This window comes from Lissotriton helveticus, chromosome 5_1, assembly GCF_964261635.1.
Source record: "Lissotriton helveticus chromosome 5_1, aLisHel1.1, whole genome shotgun sequence".
NCBI lineage: Eukaryota > Metazoa > Chordata > Amphibia > Caudata > Salamandridae > Lissotriton > Lissotriton helveticus.
The window spans coordinates 1,375,759,200-1,375,778,882 of record NC_136065.1 but is presented as its reverse complement, the minus strand read 5'-3'; the positions used below and the strand labels follow the sequence as shown (position 1 = coordinate 1,375,778,882).

At 50.2% G+C, this 19,683-nt stretch overlaps 1 protein-coding gene across 1 annotated transcript in view; it reads left to right on the top strand.

Moving 5' to 3' along the window:
• The window catches only part of SMPD2 (sphingomyelin phosphodiesterase 2), a 178,693-nt gene that overhangs the window by 86,864 nt on the left and 72,146 nt on the right, over positions 1-19,683 (top strand). The window contains exons 7-8 of the mRNA XM_078644323.1: positions 14,329-14,411; positions 16,476-16,608. Coding sequence (XP_078500449.1) covers positions 14,329-14,411; positions 16,476-16,608 — 216 coding nt within the window. The remainder of the gene's footprint in view (positions 1-14,328; positions 14,412-16,475; positions 16,609-19,683) is intronic.

Below are 19,683 nucleotides of genomic sequence, written 5' to 3'. Positions count from 1 at the left end.
TCTGATTTATGGTTGTTTAGGTCACTGGGTTATTACATTCTAGAGTTCTTAATGATAATATAATGGGAAGAGGCCGCACTAGCGTAAGTAACCATGGTAACATTTTGCTTGATTTGTCGCCCTCACTATGTAATTTTTGTCTATAGTGTCTATGGCTGAATTTATCAAGTGCATCCCAATTTTGAACTTGTCTACATTTTGCATCAGTAAGGGAATTAATTAGTCCTGGGAAGGGCATGCAGCATGTGAACCTGCATCCGAGTCAGCTACCTTTCTGCCTGTTTTAAGTTATGCTGGAATATTTGCCTGATTCCGTATTGCATACCCATACATTTCCCACACAACACCACTTTCAATGCCTCTGATTCATTAGCTCCAATAACAGTGGCGGCTCCTGCGTGGGGGCGTCGCCCCACTGCTTTCTCGCAGTGCGAGAAGCAGAAACATAAAATGGTAAAACTACCATTTCATGTTTCTGCTTCTCGCACCGCGAGAAAGCAGAAGTGCCTGGTTGGGGGCGGGTGGTCCTGCTCGATGACAGGGGAGGTTGGCTTGCCCACTGTTGTGGGCCCTGACTGTTTGTTCAGCCCCAGGACCGACCAAACCAGTCAGGCACACTCTACATTTCCTCAATGTAGGCTTCATGCAGCCTACATAGACAAAATGGCCTCCCTACAGGTGCCTGGCTGGGCGCGGTCCGCTGCACCGCACCAATCACAACGCTGCCATGGCAGCGTTGTGATTGGCTTAGGGGAGCGGGAGGGTTGCTGCCTATGTTTTGATTGGTTTGGATGCTCCGTCCATCACCACCCCCTTTTGTACCGCTATGTTAAACACAGGCCCGGCCGGGAGCAGCAGGAGCTGAGGCGGCGGCGTGTGAGGAGTAAGGTAAGTTTTACATTTTATTTTGATTACTGTCCCACTGTTCTCCCCCATCCCCCTCCCGTCCGTCTTGCCGGCCACGACTGAAAAGGAGGAGAGGGAAAATTGGATGTTGCATATCATGAGTGCACCATTCTTTTGGAAATGTGCATTCTCGTCTTCTAGATCTGTGGATAAAACAAATCTCAAATTTAAGTGATACAGCTGCACCCGCTACCTTGATTTCAAACAAAATTAGAATTACGGTTTAGATCGAAGGAGCTTTTAAAATATTGCTACTTACAAAAATATACGTCATCACAGCTCCTTCGTTCCTTTTTTCTGACTTAATTCGATTATTAAAAAAGGCACTTTTCTAAGCACATAAAGTTTAGCTATTCAAGGTTTATTGTTTATGAATTTATTTTCATTAAACATTTTTTATAAGCATCACGAAATGGGAAGACAACCTTGCAGGTTCAGACCTTTAGTACTGGTTTCCGCGGCAAGTAAATAGTACGCTGTGATACAGCGTTCGGATAAAAACATGGATATTTCTTTAAAAAACATCATGTTAAAAGATGCTAAAAGGTACAGTACTGGCTTCTCTCCTGATCACAGGTGAGTAAGTCAGAATTCGTTATTCGGCTGATTTTAGATGAATATTTTAAAGTTTCAAAACTCCACACTTAGAAGAGCTTTCAAGTGAAAACCATTCAATGTTAACCTATGGAAGGTAAGTGAGTTATCTGCTATTAGGTAAGTACTCATCTGAAAGAGACACGTTAGTATTAGATTCCTTACCTTAGAATATCCCCAGGCGTCAGACTGAATCCGGAAATTTTTGCGTAGCAGTACCCTTGCGCGTCGGTAGGCGTCGTCTGCGGCTCCGCGTCCGTCGTCGGTGTCGTGGGCGCCGTGATGATGTCGTCGGAGTACTTAGACGCCGCCTCCGCGTGCTGACGTCAGTTCTTCTTTTTTTCGCGCCAGCAAGCGCAGATCTGGAAAAAGCAATAACCCTAGTCATTTTTTGACTAACTTTTTGATCACTTTTGATTGTTCTCGAAGTCTATCGACTCCGACGGTGCCGTAGGGATGCCCGGATTTAAGCACTGCGATGATTGCGACCGCCTGATGTCGGTCACGGATCCTCACCGCGTGTGTTTATCTTGTCTCGGTGTCGACCACGACGACAAGGCCTGCTCCGACTGCCGGGTCCTCTCTTCGAAGGCCAGACGGGAGTGGTCCCGCAGGCGGCTCGAACTCCGTCAGTCGGTCCCGCGCAGCGAGAGGTCCCGATCCCATGGGAGGTCGAGGGACAGGTCGCGGGCTCGGAGCCACCACAGTTGCGAGGGTAGGCCGCACTCCTCCGGGTCGAAGTCGTCGTCAGGTAAGCGGCACAAGAAGTCCAAGCGGCATCATCGCTCCTCGGACTCCCCCCGACGCTCGCGCGATGCGGCCGGGGGTTCGGGTGACACCACCCACGCGGCTCCGTCTGAGTCGCAGGCGCCGCGTCCAGCCCCATACCCTACGGTCCCTGGGCTCAACGCGACGCCGGAGGAGATCGAGCGCTTCCTCATGGCCATGAGGAAACTCTCTCCTCCGACGGACTCCGCGGCGCCTTCGGGCCCAGCGGACCCGTCTGGGACCCCTAGTGGGTCGGGGGGATCTGCTCCGACGCCGTCGGGTGCTTCGGCCCCGGCGCCGCAGGTTCCCGTTATCCCGACGCCGCCGGCGCCTTCGGGCCCGGCGGCGAGGGGTTCAGTTGTTCCAGCGCCGCCGGCGCCTTCGGGCCCGGCGCCGCAGGACGCCGCTGTACCTCCTTCGGGATCTGGTTCGTCGTCGGTGGACCTTACGACCGCCCCGGCGTCGGACCCTCAGGTGTCGCCTCCGGCGCCGTCCTCGGGCGGCGCCGTCCCCGGTTCCACCTTCGTTCCTGTTCCGGCACCGGGACGGCCCCGATGGGCGCCGCTCTCCAGACGTCGTTTGGGGAGTTTTACTTCTATGAACAGGCCCCATTAGCTGAGAACCCTGAGTTTCAGGAGATGGGTGATGAAGAGGATTGGGAGGGGTCTGAGGACCCTCTGACCAGGGAGTGTCAGTCTCATGAGGACTGGACAGGAGACCTTGGGGAGGCCAGTGGCCTGGACACCTCTCCAGACACTGGTTTTGTCTCCCCTCCTACCGTGGCTTCGGAGGAGGGGGCAACATATAGTGTGGTGCTGATGAGGGCTGCCAAGGCCTTGGGCCTTGAGCTCCCCGTCGCGGCCGTGAGGACTAACCTCCTCACTGAGGTCCTTAAACCGCAGTCAAGCTCGGCCGAGCCTCTGCTGCACTTTAATGAGGCCTTGACCGACGTTCTTCTGGGCACTTGGTCCAAGCCCGCTACGGGTTCGCCCGTAGATAGGAACGTGGCCAGACGCCACCGCCCAGCCCCGGGCGACCCATGTTTCCTGTCCTCCCACCCTACCCCCGAGAGCCTGGTCATCCAGGCCTCCAATTCCAAGACCGCATTCCCGTCGGCCCCGCCGGACAGGGAATCCAAGAGGTATGACCAGTATGGGAAGAAGATCTTCTCATCCCTTAGTCTAGGCCTGCGGTCTTCCAACACCGCCTGCCTCTTGGGACGTTACACCCACTCTGTGTGGGATAAGGTCGCGGAAGTGCTGCCAGAGTGTCCGTTGGAGGTACGGGCCAAACTCGGCCAAGCCCTTGTGGAGGGCCGGGATGCAGCAAAGTATTCCATCAGGTGTGGCTGGATACCACCGACTCGCTAGGTAGAGCGATGGCAACGACGGTGGCGGTCAGACGCCACGCCTGGCTGAGGTCCGCCAACTTCTCGGCAGATGTCCAGAGCATGCTCATGGACATGCCGTTCGATGGCCGTCGCCTCTTTGGCGACAAGGCAGACCATGCGCTTGAGCGCTTTAATGACTCCAGGGCTACGGCCAAGTCCTTGGGCCTCTCGGGCCAGCGCCAGCAATCGGCTGCCTTTCACTCCTTTCGTGGCCACGGAAGGGGTGCGCCCACACGCGCCGCCAGCCACGCTCCGCAGGGCAATACCCAACGCGGTGGCGGCCGTGGGAACCGCCGTCCGGGCGGTCGGGGGCAGCGGCGAGGTCAGTCCACACCTTCCCCCGCAGCATCCGCCTCAAAACCCTCCTAGTCCGTGCTTTCAGGCCCATGTGACGCCAGTGGGGGGCAGGGTTCGCCATCACCACCTCCACTGGCGCACTGTCACGTCGGACAGGTGGGTGCTGCAAATCGTCCGAAGGGGCTACTCCCTCCCCTTCGAGGCGACTCCTCCAGCCATGCCACCGCAGAACCACCGTGTGTCAGGGGATCATTTGCGACTTCTGCAGGAGGAAGTTACGGCCCTCTTGGCCAAGGGGGCCATCGAGCGCGTTCCTGGGCCAGAAGTAGGGTGTGGTTGCTACTCCCACTACTTTCTGGTACCCAAGAAGGGCAAAGGGGGCCTACGCCCTATCTTGGACCTAAGGAACGTCAACGGCTTCCTCCTGAAGGAGAAGTTCAAGATGCTGACACTGGCTCAGGTCCTAGCTGCCCTGGACCCAGGAGACTGGATGGTAGCGTTGGACTTGCAGGACGCTTACTTTCATATCCCCGTCCTGCCTGCCCACCGGCGCTACCTGCGGTTCATGGTTGGCCACGAGCACTTTCAATTTACCGTGCTCCCCTTCGGCCTTACCAGCGCCCCACGGGTGTTCACCAAGGTGATGGCGGTGGTCGCAGCTCATCTGCGCAGGTTAGGGGTTTCAGTCTTCCCCTACCTCGACGACTGGTTGTTGAAGGCGGGCTCGCCCCAGACAGTCGTCAGCCACCTCCAGACGACGGCGGACCTCCTGCACCAGCTGGGGTTCTCCATCAATGTCCCGAAGTCACACCTGTGCCCCTCTCAGAAGCTCCTCTTCATCGGAGCGGTTCTGGACTCGGCGCGGTTTCGGGTTTATCCGCCCGAACAGCGGGTCCGGGATATTTAGGCTCTGATTCCCATCTTTCAGCCGTTATCCCGGGTTTCGGTCAGGTTGATGCTGCGGCTTCTGGGGCTGATGGCCTCCTGCATCCTACTGGTGCATCACGCCAGGTGGCGGATGCGGGCTCTGCAGTGGGACCTGAAGTTTCAGTGGGCCCAGCATCAGGACAACCTATCCGACCACGTCCTGATCTCGGAGGGCACTGCGAGACAGCTGCAGTGGTGGCTTACGGACCGCGATTGGGTCAGCGGCAGATCCCTCTCCCTTCCTCAACCGGAGCACGTAGTTGTGACGGACGCGTCCCTCCAGGGCTGGGGAGGCCACATGGGAGAGGCGGAGATCAGAGGCCTCTGGTCTCCGGCGGAGACCCGGCTTCACATCAACCTGTTGGAGCACAGGGTGATTCGTCTGGCACTGAAGGCATTCCTCCCCTCTGTCCGGGGGAGTGTAGTGCAGGTGTTCACGGACAACACCACCGCCATGTGGTACTGCAACAAACAAGGCGGGGTGGGGTCGTGGATCCTTTGTCAAGAGGCTCTTCGCCTGGCAGGTTCCCTGAACGCCAGGGCGGACGAGCTCAGCCGGCGGTGCATGATGGATCACGAATGGCGTCTGAACTCGGACGTGGCGCAAGGCCTCTTTCAGCGATGGGGAGAGCCTTGGTTAGATCTATTCGCCACCGAAGAGAACGCGCAATGTCATCAGTTCTGCGCGTTGGAATTTCCAAGGCGGCACTCGCTCGGAGACGCTTTTCGTCCCGAGTGGAGTTGCGGTCTGTTGTACGCCTTTCCGCCTATACCACTTCTGCCCAGAGTGCTGAAGAAGATCAAGCGCGACCGGGCCCAAGTCATCCTTGTGGCTCCGGACTGGGCGAGAAGGTACTGGTATCCAGAGCTACTCAGTATGTCAGTCGATCCCCCGGTTCGTCTGCCTCTTCAGGAGGACCTTCTGTCGCAGCAGCAGGGGACGGTCCTCCACCCGAACCTGTCCAGTCTCCACCTCCATGCTTGGAGATTGAGCGGCGACAGTTGAGGCCATTCGACTTGCCTCCTGAAGTTTGTAACATCATTCTGGCAGCCAGGCGTCCCTCCACAAAGTCGGTATACGCCTGCAGGTGGAACAGATTTGTGGCATGGTGCACAGCAAAGGCTGTGGATCCCCTCAATGCCTCTTTCTGAGGTCCTTCTCTTCCTTCTTTCTCTTGCCCAGCAGGGCTCTGCTCTGGGCACTATCAAGGGCTACCTTTCTGCCCTTTCAGCCTTTCTCAGGCTGCCTGATCAACCTTCTTTGTTCAAGTCCCCTATTGTTAATAGATTTCTTAAAGGCATCACACACACGTTTCCTCCTGTTCCGTTTGTGATGCCTCAGTGGGACTTGAACCTGGTTCTTACATTTCTGATGTGCGCTCCCTTTGAGCCACTTCATAACTGTCCTCTCCGCCTTCTTACCTTGAAGACTGCTTTCCTGGTTGCCATCACCTCTGCCAGGAGAGTGAGTGAGCTCCAGGCCCTTTCTTGTACTCCACCTTTCCTTTCTGTCCATCCGGACAAAGTGGTGCTGCGTACCAAACCTTCTTTCCTGCCCAAGGTTGTCACGGCCTTCCACATCGGGCAGTCTATCACCTTGCCAACCTTCTTCCTGCCACCGCATCCCTCTAAAGAGGAAGAGCGGCTCCACCGTCTGGACCCAAAACGTGCGCTCTCATTCTACTTGGATCGCACACGCCAGTTCCGGGTGGATGACCAACTCTTTGTTGGTTACGTGGGCGCGCAGAAGGGGAAAGCGGTGCACAAGAGGACCATCTCCCGGTGGATCATCCTGTGTATCCAGGCATGCTACTCCTTGGCTAGAAAGGAGCCTCCTGTTGGATTGCGGGCTCATTCTACCCGAGCCACGGCGACTACCACTGCCCTGGGCAGGGGAGTGCCCTTACAAGACATCTGTCAGGCAGCTACGTGGGCATCGCTGCACACGTTTGCTAGACACTACTGCCTGGACAGCCAAGTCCGGAGGGATGGCTTCTTTGGCCGTTCCGTCCTCCAGGACTTTCTGGTGTGATTATTGGTTCGCAGACCCACCACCGGGGTTGGTATTGCTGGGGTATCTATTCTAAGGTAAGGAATCTAATACTAACGTGTCTCTTTCAGATGCACAAGTTACTACTTGTGTAACGATATATCTGTAAGAGACATTAGTTAGTATTAGATTCCTTACCGACCCACCCATCCTCCCCGTTCTGCGAACCAATATCTAGGGTTAGGGTTGTCCCCTTTCAGGGCCCTAGTTTCAATGGCACCAGTGTTGGTTTTTAACATGGCTCTGCGTTTCTGGCGCGGAAAAGCTGTGTCTAAGAACTGACGTCAGCACGCGGAGGCGGCGTCTAAGTACTCTGACGACGTCATCACGGCGCCCACGACGCCGAACGCGGAGCCGCAGACGACGCCTACCGACGCGCAAGGGTACTGCTACGCAAAAATTTCCGGATCCAGTCTGACGCCTAGGGATATTCTAAGGTAAGGAATCTAATACTAACTAATGTCTCTTAGTAGTAACTTGTGCGACTGGTAGAGTTAAGGTTCTGGGCATAGACTCGGTGGTCTCCCAGGGTCGGAAAGGTACAGTTGTTACACCCTCAGCGGCACAGGGGCACCCGGGTGCAGAAAGAGTAGGCCCAATGCAATCCAATGGAGGGTAGGGGGCCTTTGGTTGGTGGCTGCAAGCAAGCAGGCCACCCGGCTGTGGGAGCTGAGCTCCTGGTCACTTACTCAGTGCAAGTGGGGAAGTAGAGTAGAGTAGTAGTTGCACTTCCAGCGGCACTCGGGCGGCTGGGTACAGGGTGCTTTTGAGCCGTCGGGCTCTCAATGTTATCCAATGGGAAAGTTAAAAAGTGGACAAAGGCTGCAGACTCGGGGACGGAGATTCTTCAGGTGCGACCACCACTTCGAGAGGTAAGTTGAGATCTTGGAGAAGAGGTGGATACCCCAAAGGAAGGCACAGGGGGCCGCAGGGCGCCGGGTGCATGGGGTGTCTTTTGGTGACGGGAAATCTTACCCTCAGCTGGTCGCGGTTGGAGGGGTCCCTGGTTCTAAGGCTGCAGGCGTCCCCTGGTTCGTCGAGGAGGGTCTATGGGCACTGGACTTCGGGTCCCAGTTGCCGGGGGGACGTCCTCGTGGTCTTGGATCACTCAGGCACAGGCTGGGCTTGGTGGATCAGCTGTAAGATATAAACTTGCATTTGTTGGACTACTTGGTTACCATCTGATCACACGACAGAACTCTTCAAATTGCTTTTAGAAATCTGAAATTGGTTTTTCCAAGATACTAAAAGTCTTGTCAGTGCCTTGCTTAAAGTCCCATTAGAATTCTAGAAAAATAAGTCACTATAGTCGAGGGTAGAGGGTTAGAACTGTCAGGTTAGAATGTCTCAACAAAACCCAGCTGTTAGTGAAGATAACACCATGGACCTGGTTGAGGAGCTCGACCTCACACCTTACTTACACTTGCCTTTCAAGGAATTGAGGTCCTTATGCAAAATTTAAAATATAGCAATGGGCCTGCATCTGACCAAACAAGGGCTCCAGGAGCTCCTGGCTGACTATGCTAAAGGCCACCCCTCTGAGCATGGTGATGACCAGTCAGAAGAGGGAGAGGTGTCAAAGTAGGAGGATAATTCCCCCTCCACTCATCTCTAGAGAGGAGAGGGCCCCCATACCCTTTATTACAAGAATCAATCTCTGGGATCCTAGGCCTCACACAGGTGGGCTAGGTCCCATAGAAGACATTGGGGGTACCCCAGTGAAGAGGACAGCTTTTTAGCAAAGCTGGCCACAAAAATGGACCTAGAGTCCAGACTCCTGGTTCTAGAAAAAGAAAGGAAAAAGATGGGTTTAGCACCCATCAATGGTGGCAGCAATAATACAAATAAGGATAGAGAAGAGAATTCTGATCCTAAAATCCCCAAAGGGATTGTCCCTAAATTTGAGGAAGGTGATGACATCACCAAGTGGTTCACAGCTTTTGAGAGGGCTTGTGAAATAAGAAGAGTAAAGAAACCTCTCTGGGGCGGCACTCCTGTGGGAACTGTTCTCTGGTAACTGCAGAGACAGGCTTCTGGCCCTCTCTGGGCCAGATGCAGGGTCCTATGACCTCATGAAGAACACTGAGGGATTTGGACTCACCACTGAGGAATACAGAATTAGATTCAGGGGGTCTCACAAAACCCAGACCCAGTCCTGGATTGACTTTGTGGACTACTCAATAAAGACACTGGATGGTTGGTTAGCTGGACATAATGTGCATGATTTCACTGGACTTTACAATTTGTTTATGAAGGAACATATATTGAGTAACTGCACAAATGAAAAGCTGCATCAACATTTGGTAGACCTAGGTCTAATTTTCCCCAAGAATTGGGAAAGAAGGCAGACCATTGGGTCAAGACTAGGGTGACAAGGACAACCACTGGGGGCGACCGAAAGAAGGTGGTTACAAAACCTCCCCAGGGTAAAGGTGGTGAATCCCCAAGATAAAAAGTCTGAGTCTTCCAAAGGGCCCCAAAAACCTGTACAGGTGGGTGGGTCCCAAAGTACTCCCTATGTGCCTCAGCCCTATAGGGGGGAGAAAGTTGATCCCTCCAAGGCCTATTGTAACAACTGTAATAAATTGGGACATTTATCTGTAGACAAAAAATGCCCCCACAACAAGGCCCCTAAGGCACCCAGTACAGCTACTCCTGGGGCAGCAAGTCTACAGATGGGATCAGAGGAGTGCCCAGAACAAGTCTGGGAATACACTCAAGCAAGTCTAGTTTCCTTGGGGGAAGTGGAGTTTGCCACTGTAGCTGTGTGGCCACCCAACCTGAAGAAGTATTTGCAATACCCTTACATTAATGGAACTAGAATAGAAACCATGAGGGATACAGGTGCCAGTGTCACTATGGTGAGAAATACACTGGTTTCCCCAGAGCAATACCTGATTGGGAAAACTCACCCAGTCACCAATGCTGACAGTGTCACCACTATTCATCCTATGGCTATGGTGACACTAGGTTGGGGAGGGGTTACTGGCCTGAAACAGGTAGTTGTCTCTCAGAAGTTGCCAGCTGACTGTCTGCTTGGAAATGACCTAGAAACCTCAGCCTGGGCTGAGGTTGAGCAAGTAACCTATGCAGCCATGCTAGGTATCCCTGAATTGGTGTGTGTGCAAACAAGAGCACAGAGCAAAAAGAAGGGTGAACAAGTAGGTTTGGAGCCTGAAAGTGTGGCCCAACCAACCAAGAGAAAAAGCAAGAAGACTGGAGGACCAGCTTCTACACAGCAAACCTCTCAGGACCCCTCTCCTCAGTGAGAGGACTTGGAAACCCTAGAGGGAACCGAGCCCATGGAGCTTGAGCCTTACCAGGTTGAACTCTTGGGCCCAGGGGGACCCACTAGTGAAGAGCTTTGCCAGGGTCAGCAAGACTGTCCCACTCTTGAAAGCCTGAGGCAGCAAGTTGTTTCAGAAGCAAAAGGAGATGTCAGTGGTACCCACAGAGCTTATTGGGAAGAGGGATTACTGTATGCTGAGGCAAGAAACCCCACTCCTGGAGCCACAAGGAGGGTGGTAGTACCACAGAAGTACAGGGAGTTCCTCCTAATTTAAGCTCATGACATCCCCCTAGCAAAACAAAACTTGGGACAGGCTAGTCAGTCACTTTTACTGGCCCCAGATGCATCAAAAGCTGAAGGAGTTTGTGAGCTCCTGTGTTACATGTCAGGCGAGTGGCAAGACAGGTGACTACCCAAAGGCCCCCCTGATACCACTGCCAGTGGTGCGGCTCCCCCTTTGAAAGGGTAGGTGTGGACATTGTGGGTCCACTTGAACCTCCCACAACCTAGGGAACAAATTAATTCTAGTAGTAGTGGGTCATGCTACTAGGTACCCTGAAGCAATTCCCCTTAGGACTACTACAGCCCCTGCATTAGCCTAGGCCCTCCTGGGTGTTTTCACCAGGATAGGGTTTCCTAAGGAGGCGATTTCAGACAGAGGTTCCAACTTCATGTCTGCTTACCCGAAGCACATGTGGAAGGAGTGTGGTGTGCAGTACAAGTTTACTACCCCATACCATCCACAAACCAATGGCCTTGTTGAGAGATTCAACAAGACATTAAAATGTATGATCATGGGACTCTTAGAAAAACTCAAAAGGAGATGGGATGTCCTGTTGCCATGCCTGCTTTTCGCTTATAGGGAAGTGCCACAGAAGGGAGTAGGGTTTTCCCCCCTTTGAACTTCTGTTTGGTCATCCTGTAAGGGGACCACTTTGTCTTGTGAAAGAGGGCTGGGAGAGGCCTCTCCAAGAACCCAAGCAAGACATTGTGGCCTAAGGTCCAGAATGGCTGAGTGTATGGAAAAGGCATCCAAGAATCTTGAGGCCAGCTAGGAGCTACAGAAACACTGGTATGACCAAAAAGCTGCACTGGTTGAATTTCAACCTGGGCAACAGGTGTTGGGTTTGGAGCCAGTGGCACCAAGGGCTCTCCAAGACAGATGGAGTGGCCCTTACCCTATCCTGGAGAAAAAGAGTGAGGTCACTTAGTGGACCTGGGCACAAGCAGGGCACTCGTAAGTTCTCAACTTTTGTTTTACTGAAACAAGGTTTTCCTCAGGGTTTGCACTTTTTCTGGGTAATCGTTAACGATTTTGATTGCCCCATTTTCGTACCCCAGTTCTGCTTTACGGGCACATGATCATAATAAGATTTTGCTGTTGTACGACCCAGGTAGTATTCCTTATATTATTCAGGCTTCCATATCAGTCACAAGATGGTCTTTCCTGTCTTTTTCTCTAAACCTTGTACGTTTTGGCTGAGCATACATTATATAATTTAGATGTTCCACCGGGATTTTTCTAATAGTGTATCAATGATATTTGATATGATCCTAGGCTCTTTGTTGTTAGTGGAGGAAATGAAGCTGGCAGGAATAATGCATGGGGCAAGAAAAAGATCTTGGCCTCTGTGTTCCTTTGGCCATTACCTCTTCCTTCTCTTTGCATTACTTTTTGTAACCTCTATAGAAGTGCCTTATTCCATGCATACTAATCAGTTGGTCTGACCAGTAGCATTCACATTCATTGCGTTTATTATTCATCTTGCCTTATGTGACAATACAAAGTCAATTCAAAACCTCAGTCGTTCTGTATTTACAGGGTACTCGTGGTTTATTTGAGACACCTTTCTTTAAGCGTCTTATATATCTTTTTTTTCTTTTCACGGAAAATATTTTTAAAGGGAAAATGTTATTGAAGGAAAATGCTTCTTTTTCCTTATCATTTCCTTTATCAATGTCTCTTATTACTTTCTTTCCAACATGGCACCTCGTGTGTGATTGTTGACATGCTTCAGCCATATATTGCTTACCTGGTCTCCTCAGGACAAGTTTCATGGACTTCCATGTGTTATAAAAACACAGAACATTTTAGGGCTATGAAATCCCAATCCCAAAGTCATTGAAAATTGAGAATCATGTGAACTATTTTTTCATTACATCTTCATAGTACATGACTTTATTGCACGCACATTATTAGATTTGGGCGTATTGAAATGATTCCTAATAAACACACCAAACAAAGACTGTATCATGGATAACATGAAATACTGTAACTATTAGCAAATCTGAATTTTTAGATAGGGTAAATTTTGTCGCTCGGCCCCTTATATAGTCGTAGCATGGATCAATGCTTTTTTTGTGTAGGCACCAGCCTTTTCCTTTTCTTACAGTCCATTACATAACAATGCGCGGATCTGTGCTTTATTCTGCATTTAGGCCCAGCCTTTCTCATTTCTTATAGCCCAGGAGATCTTCTATACATAGGATTCAATTACAAACCTTAACTCTGTCTTGTTTTTATCACAAATAGCTGGGACCCTGATCTTTTAGGAAAACCTCAAGGTTCGGTATGTTTTTCTACAGGTTTAAGATCCAACTCCACGACTAATCACGTATGCGGTTATGGTATGTGCAGAGTGCAAGCCTTACAATTGAGGCTATCGACTCAAGTTTACCTATTCACATTCTATATGATGTATATTTATTTATGCAGCCTATATTCTTTTCCTGGTCGGTATAAAACACGTTCATCCAATTGATCTGCAGAATAGTACGTACTGTTTTGTTTTTGGGTAAGGAGCTGGGTAAACTTTGCTAAGGCTTATGTCCTGTAGTGATCCATAATGTGGATTACCTGTTGCTGATCTGTTTGCTTCTTATACCGCTTCTTAAATGGCCAGCATTGCCATTATAGGCCCATAGCATAGACACTTTCATGCATTCAGAAAATGAGCGTAAAATGCAACAATTTGGAATTGGTCTGTCCCATATTATTGCTCAATCTGTATCTGCCATTTATGGCTGCAAATCAGCACCTGGCGTATCAAACTGCGGTAATCCTTGTTTTTAAAATATTCCATTGTGAAGTGGTTGCATACCATAAATACTTCAGCACTGCCTCTGGGTCATCTTTCCTGGAGAGGGGTGCACTCTTGGAACAGAGGCAGGACAGCATACTTTATCACCATACGCTCGGCAGGCATCAAATCAATGCTAATACACTATTTTACCTAATTACTGGCAACACTGTCTGTTTTCACCTTTGCTATATTGATTATTTGCTGTACCACGTTACCTGGAACTTCTGGACTGATTAGAAGTTCAGTGCTAAATTCCGACCCCCGTGCAAACACTTTTGCACAGGGATCGGAATTATGAGCTGTATATGAATAATATTTACAATGTGTGGTAAATATCTCACCTATTCCGCCTAACTTTTAACGAGAGCCTCTTTGTTTAATTTTCCCACTGTTGCTGTTGATTTGTGCAAGCTGATTGACTGAGTATTTAGATCAAGGGTTGGATCTTGAATTCAAAACAGCCAAATGGTCTTGATGATCATACCTAATCCCTCAATCCTTTTTTTGGCCTTTAACTCTTTAGTCTGGCAGACCCAACCTATGTTATCTCCAGACCCAACCACACATGCTACAATGTGACCGGTGTCTCTCTGACCTGAGAAAAGATATATCTGAACACAATGCTTGCTCTTAAGAGGCATGTTATCCTCTCTCCTGAAGAGATCAGGAAAATTGCAAACTGCAGCCCTCCCTTGGTACAGTTCTGCTTGTTTCACCACGCATAGCAGATCTATTTCTCTGCCACTGCTATGACTTATTCTGTATGCCAGCTGTCTTGTTCTCATTATTAGTCTTACACATGTTTTGTGTAGGCATTCTAGTTGCGCTTCCTTTGCATCCTGTGTGGGTAAGGGAAGCTTGCAGTTCTTCATCTATGTGTCAGGAAAATTATACTGTTGCACTAGTGCTGCCTGTGCTAAGCTTGCTTGCATACACATGTATTTGTAGACTGCTGTACTGAATTTTGCTTGCTTAGACAGTATATATTTTGCACCCTCATGTAACTTTTTTTATCCTCTCCTAGCTGCATGCAGAGTACAGCCGCGAGAAGGACACCTACCTTCCTCACAGAGTTCTACAGGCCTGGGAGCTGGCACAGTTCATAAAGTGAGCACACAGTATACATCAACTTGTGCAGATCTTCGGGGCTGCTCAAGGTTTCCACATACCAAGTCCCTCTGTAGCACTGGGACTTGCCCAGCGCTATACAGACCATATCCCCACAGGGTCAAGGCATTGCCTCATATGTGCACATTGGAGCTCTTCATAATGCAATGTGTATGTGAGTGTTTATTGGTAAAAGAACTGGCTGAAGTGATGCACTTGGACCAGGGACTAGCCCAGAGTAACGCTTTAGACCAGAGTTAGGACAATATTAATATGCAGGGTAGGATATGGTGTGATCTTTGGGTTATTATTAAAGATAGATTAATGATAGAATTAGATAAAGGATTTGGGCAAGGACAACGTTTAAAACATGGGCTAGGGATGGCGATAAGGACGGGTTTACTCCAGATAAACTACGTGGAAATAGTGACAAAAAATGCTGTGCGATTCTTTGCAAAACTGGTAAGAAAAAAAGGTCCCTAGGATTGTTCCAATCAAGATAACTCGCAAAATTAATCTCAACGTCTTATTTTGTCACCTGAAAAAAAGTTTAGGAAACTGTAAGGGGAGAAGGTGTGGATGTTGTAAGATGACTGGCTGTCACAGACAGCAAGACTGGTGACTCCAACAAAGGTGTCCGAGTTCAGGCTGGTCATATGCTGTAAGAGTTTTTTTTATTTAGGTATTTATTGATTTTATTTTTTCATTTTTAAAACCTTTATGGACATTTGAAAGTACCGATATTCTAGCAAACAGTTATGTGGAATGCAAAGTTGAAACATAATAGAAAGAAACAGAGCTCTTAAGTCAAGAGCACCACTAGGCTCCTGCTGAATGCCAGTCTAAGTGTGGTGCACTTCCAGATCTCATCTGCTTTAAGATCAGGGCTTCTTTAGTAGGTATGTGTAGAAGTCTGACCCAATATTTTATGGTCTAGTGATCTGGTCTGTATGATGAGCATTTTATAAGTTTCCTTCAGATAAACTATATTCCTGAGCCACTCGGAATACTTGTGAACAGGACCTCAAAGCTAACCCATCACTGTATGTCTCTTAGTTATGTGTGTCTTAACTCAAGAATCTCTTTCTACGGCCAGAGTGTACATAAAATAACATGATGTTAATTAAGGATGTTAGCCGTGACAAGTGCAAGCCCTGACATTTTAACTGGCTGACTGTATAAGTGGGCTTTCTGTGGGAGTGAGTGCAACACTGCAGTGGGTTAGCTCAGAAAGTGATCCTTAACATGTGTACGTTGTGGGAGAGGTATGCAAGTTGTACTGCCAATAGAGGGTCAACTGTAGTGGAATAGTAGATTGTATTGTAAGAGTTTGATCCATAGGCGTACAGCCTATGAAAGCATACGGTGAAATGGATGATCGGTATGAATTGTTTCAGGAGCGCAAGCTGCATGGTGGAGCATAGGATCACTGACTGTTGTGGGTGATGTAGGTATTCAGGCTGCAGGAAATGGGATAGGTTCTCTGGATGGAGGAGGTGGTGCAAGTAGGCAGGCTTTATACATCGTGTTGGCATGCTGCTTGTAGCTCATGGTTAGTTTCTAATGATTGTAAAAGGTGATACAAGATTATTTGTAGGAGTTACAAGAGCAGTAACTGTGCTGGTATAGTGTAGCTAAGGCGTTTGTGGTGTTGTTTAAGTCTGTGCTCGTGTGAAATTTTAAAGTAAGATTTGTTTGATGTTCTGAGGGATTTTCTGGGTATAGGTATGATGGTAAAGTGTTCTTTGTTACAGATTCTGGTGCATTTTAAAAAGGTCTCGCTGATGATATAAAGACTCGGGCACATCAGCTGTAGTTTTTTGCTGTGGTGGTGAGAAAGCTGATGTCAGTGGCAGAACTCGCAGCATATGCACAAGAGAAGGCAGTTTTGGCCACGTCAGTGCTACTTGGGGAATGGTGATTTGGCGATGCCTATGACATGGTGTAGAAGTGTTGATTCTGGGGCACAGTGTGATACTTCTAACTGACGGCTGCTGTAAGAGTACTGCCAGTGTATGACTGTGCCTTCTTTTGCTGGTACTGAATGTTGTTCTTCTGTTTCAGCCACACTTCGAAGGGAGCGGATGTGCTAATACTAGGAGGAGACCTGAATATGCATCCCATGGATGTTGGCTTAAGGCTTCTGCTAGGATGGACCGGACTACATGACGCCTTTGTAGCGGCGGAGTCATTTGAGGTATCTCAACAGATGTGTGTCACAAAAAACACCCGCACCACGAGGACTGACTGAGGGCGCTGCAAGGAATGGTGTATAAGTGCTTCTTGTTTGTATGTGGCGGTGGGTGGTTTTTAATAGAGAACTGTTCTTCATGGAGGAGATGCAAGTTTTAGTTTGAGTGCTGTCTGTGGTGGGGAATACAATTGTGGATGAGCTGTAAGGAGTGATGTAGGAGCACTGGTTGTTGAGATTGCACAGAACGAAGTAGGAGTACCAGATCTAGGGAATTGTAGGAAATTAGGAGCGCTGACTGTTGACAACGGTAGGGAATAGAATTGGATGGCAGGGAGCGGCGGAGAATAGAGTTCTTCCATTGTTTTTGTTTCAGTTCTTAAATGAAGGACCGAAAGATTTAGATGTCACTTTAATTTTTTTCCAGATGGACTCAGTGCAATAATTCTACTCCTTGCCCTTAGAATTCTCCCCCTTATTGTGTGTTTCCAAATGTCTCTGCAGAGCTGTTGTGTTTTTTTCCCCATGTTTTGGACTCAACAAAGGGAAATGGCTTCTCTGATCCCTCCATCTTTTTGAGCGATTTTGCGGTTTCACTTTCATGACAAAGGTTTTTTTTTTTCATTCTATTTTTTTTTTAATTCGATTTTGTTACTTCGGTCATAAATATGACTCCCAATTCAACTGAATAACAAATTCAAGCATTGCGTATGGTGCCGCAGTTTCTTCCTGGCAGCTGATCCACACCACGTATGTTTGTCTTGCATGAGAAGTTTCTATTAGGAGAGTTCCTGTCCTTCTTGTGCGGGAGTCCTGCAGTGCCATTGATGACAAGATCCCTGTTCATATCAAAGAGGGATCTGCTTTCATAGGAGACCATAGACTTCATGACTGCACTGCACCTATCACATTTATTGTAAAGAATGCGTGACAGGGCGCCTTCGCTTTGCTACTTACTGTACCTACTTGGGCATTTCTTAGCAGTGACAGTTCATATTTATTTGTGCTTCTACCTGTACTACTAAATAAAAAACAAAAATAAGACTGTTTGATGGCCACCTTCTCTGTTACAAGCCTGCATCTAGTCATTAAGGAGGAAAGCCCTCTGCATGCATGCGCTCGGCCGTACTTTTTTGGAAAAGCACCCAGTCGCAAGATTTAGAGTGCAGCCATATCAGACAACCAACATGATCAGGACCACTGTGGAGTACTCCTGCTGAACATTTCTAGAGTACTCATGGATTGATCATGCTTCCCAAACAGATCCACCAGAAGGTCAATTGGCCCAGTGCCACATCCCTTCAATAGGAGGTTAAGTTGAACTCATTCCTGAGTCCCGCTACGTAGACATCTAGCTGTTCCTGGTGTCAAATAGGAGAGGAAGGTGCTATTGAATCGACCTTTCTTTGAACGATCGGTTCTTCATTACAAACCTAAGAAAAAGGCATATGAGAGGGTTGAAAGCTTAAAAGAAAAGTGTTCATCATTGGGCGACTCGTCCAGGCCACTGGCATCACCCAGATCACCTACCCAGTCCACATCATACTGGCAGGCACGGGATAGAGGGTCCTCAGACCCCTCCCAACCCTCTCCATACTCCTCCTCATCATACCCATATTCTGGATCGACGATATAGACATCGGGGTCAACGGGCCCCATCGGCGTCGGATCCGGCGTCGGCCGACGCCGGTCCGGCTCCGAGTCCGGAGTCGGGGAGGAAAGGGGGGTGGCGCCGCGCGGCGTCGGTGCCGGGGACCCGACGCCGGCCGGAGCCGACGGCGGAGTCGCTGCACCACGCGGGGGCGGTACCACGGGTTGGCCCACAGGAACCGACGCCGGAGAGGCCGGGAGACCAGCCGGCGACGAACCAGAGGGAACCAGCGGCGCCGGGGCCGGAGCCACCGGCGGCGCCGGGGCAGGAGCACCCGAACCGCTCGGGCCCCCAGACGGGACCGACGGGCCCGCAGGCGCCGAAGGCCCCGCCGGAGAAGACCTCGCCCTCATAGCAATGAGGAAGGCCTCGATCTCCTCACGCGACGCGCCTTCCCCAGGGACCGACAGGTGTGGGGTAGACGGCGTCGGCGACCCATGCGGGACCGCGGGGGTGGGGTCACCCGAGCCCCCGGCCGCAGCACGCGGGCGTCGGGGGGAGTCGGGGGTGCGATGGCGACGCCCCGACTTCTTGTGCTTACCTGACGAGCCGGAGGAATGGTGGCGACTCCCGGAGCGCCCATGGCGGCTCCGCGACCGTTCCCTCGACCGCTCCCTCGACCTCCGACCGGACCGGGACCGCTCTCGACGCGGGGCCGACACCCGGAGCTCGAGAAGCTTGCGGGACCGCTCCCGCCCAGCTTTTCCAGTCAAGGCCCGACAGTCGACGCAGGACTCCACGTCGTGGTCCGCGCCCAGACACCGGAGGCAGAGTCGATGGTGGTCGGTGACCGACATCAGGCGGTCGCACTCGTCACAACTCTTGAAACCGGGCATCCTACCGGCACCGTAAAGATCAATTAGTTAACAAAAAACTTGGTCAAAAGACCGGAGTACTGCTCTTCGGATCTGCGCTAACTGGCGCGGAAAAAAGAAGAACTGACGTCAGCGCGCGGAGGCGGCGTCTATATACTCCAGCGACGTCATCACGGCGCACGACGCCGACGACGCGGAGCCGCAGGGGACGCCTGCAGACGACGCCTACCGACGCGCAGGGGTACTGCTACGCAAAAGTTTCCGGATCCAGACTGACGCCTGGGGATATTCTAAGGTAAGGAATCTAATACTAACTACTGTTTCTTACAGATATATCGTTACCGAAGGTAAGTAACTTGTTCATCAGTACCTTTGTTCTTGGTAGAGTTTGAGTTTAAAATTAAACCACCTGCACTTATTGGTCACTCGGTCCAAGAGTTTAAATCCTTGCACTACTTTGCAATATCCCCTGGGGATTGTTTTTTAATCCCACAAGGGTTGCCTCATACTCCATCATCTGCCTTTTGTACAAATTAAGTACGTTTACCAGAGTATTCTGGCACTCCTCTTCCCAGAGCTCCACCTTTTCCCATATTTTTGAACATTAGGCTCTCA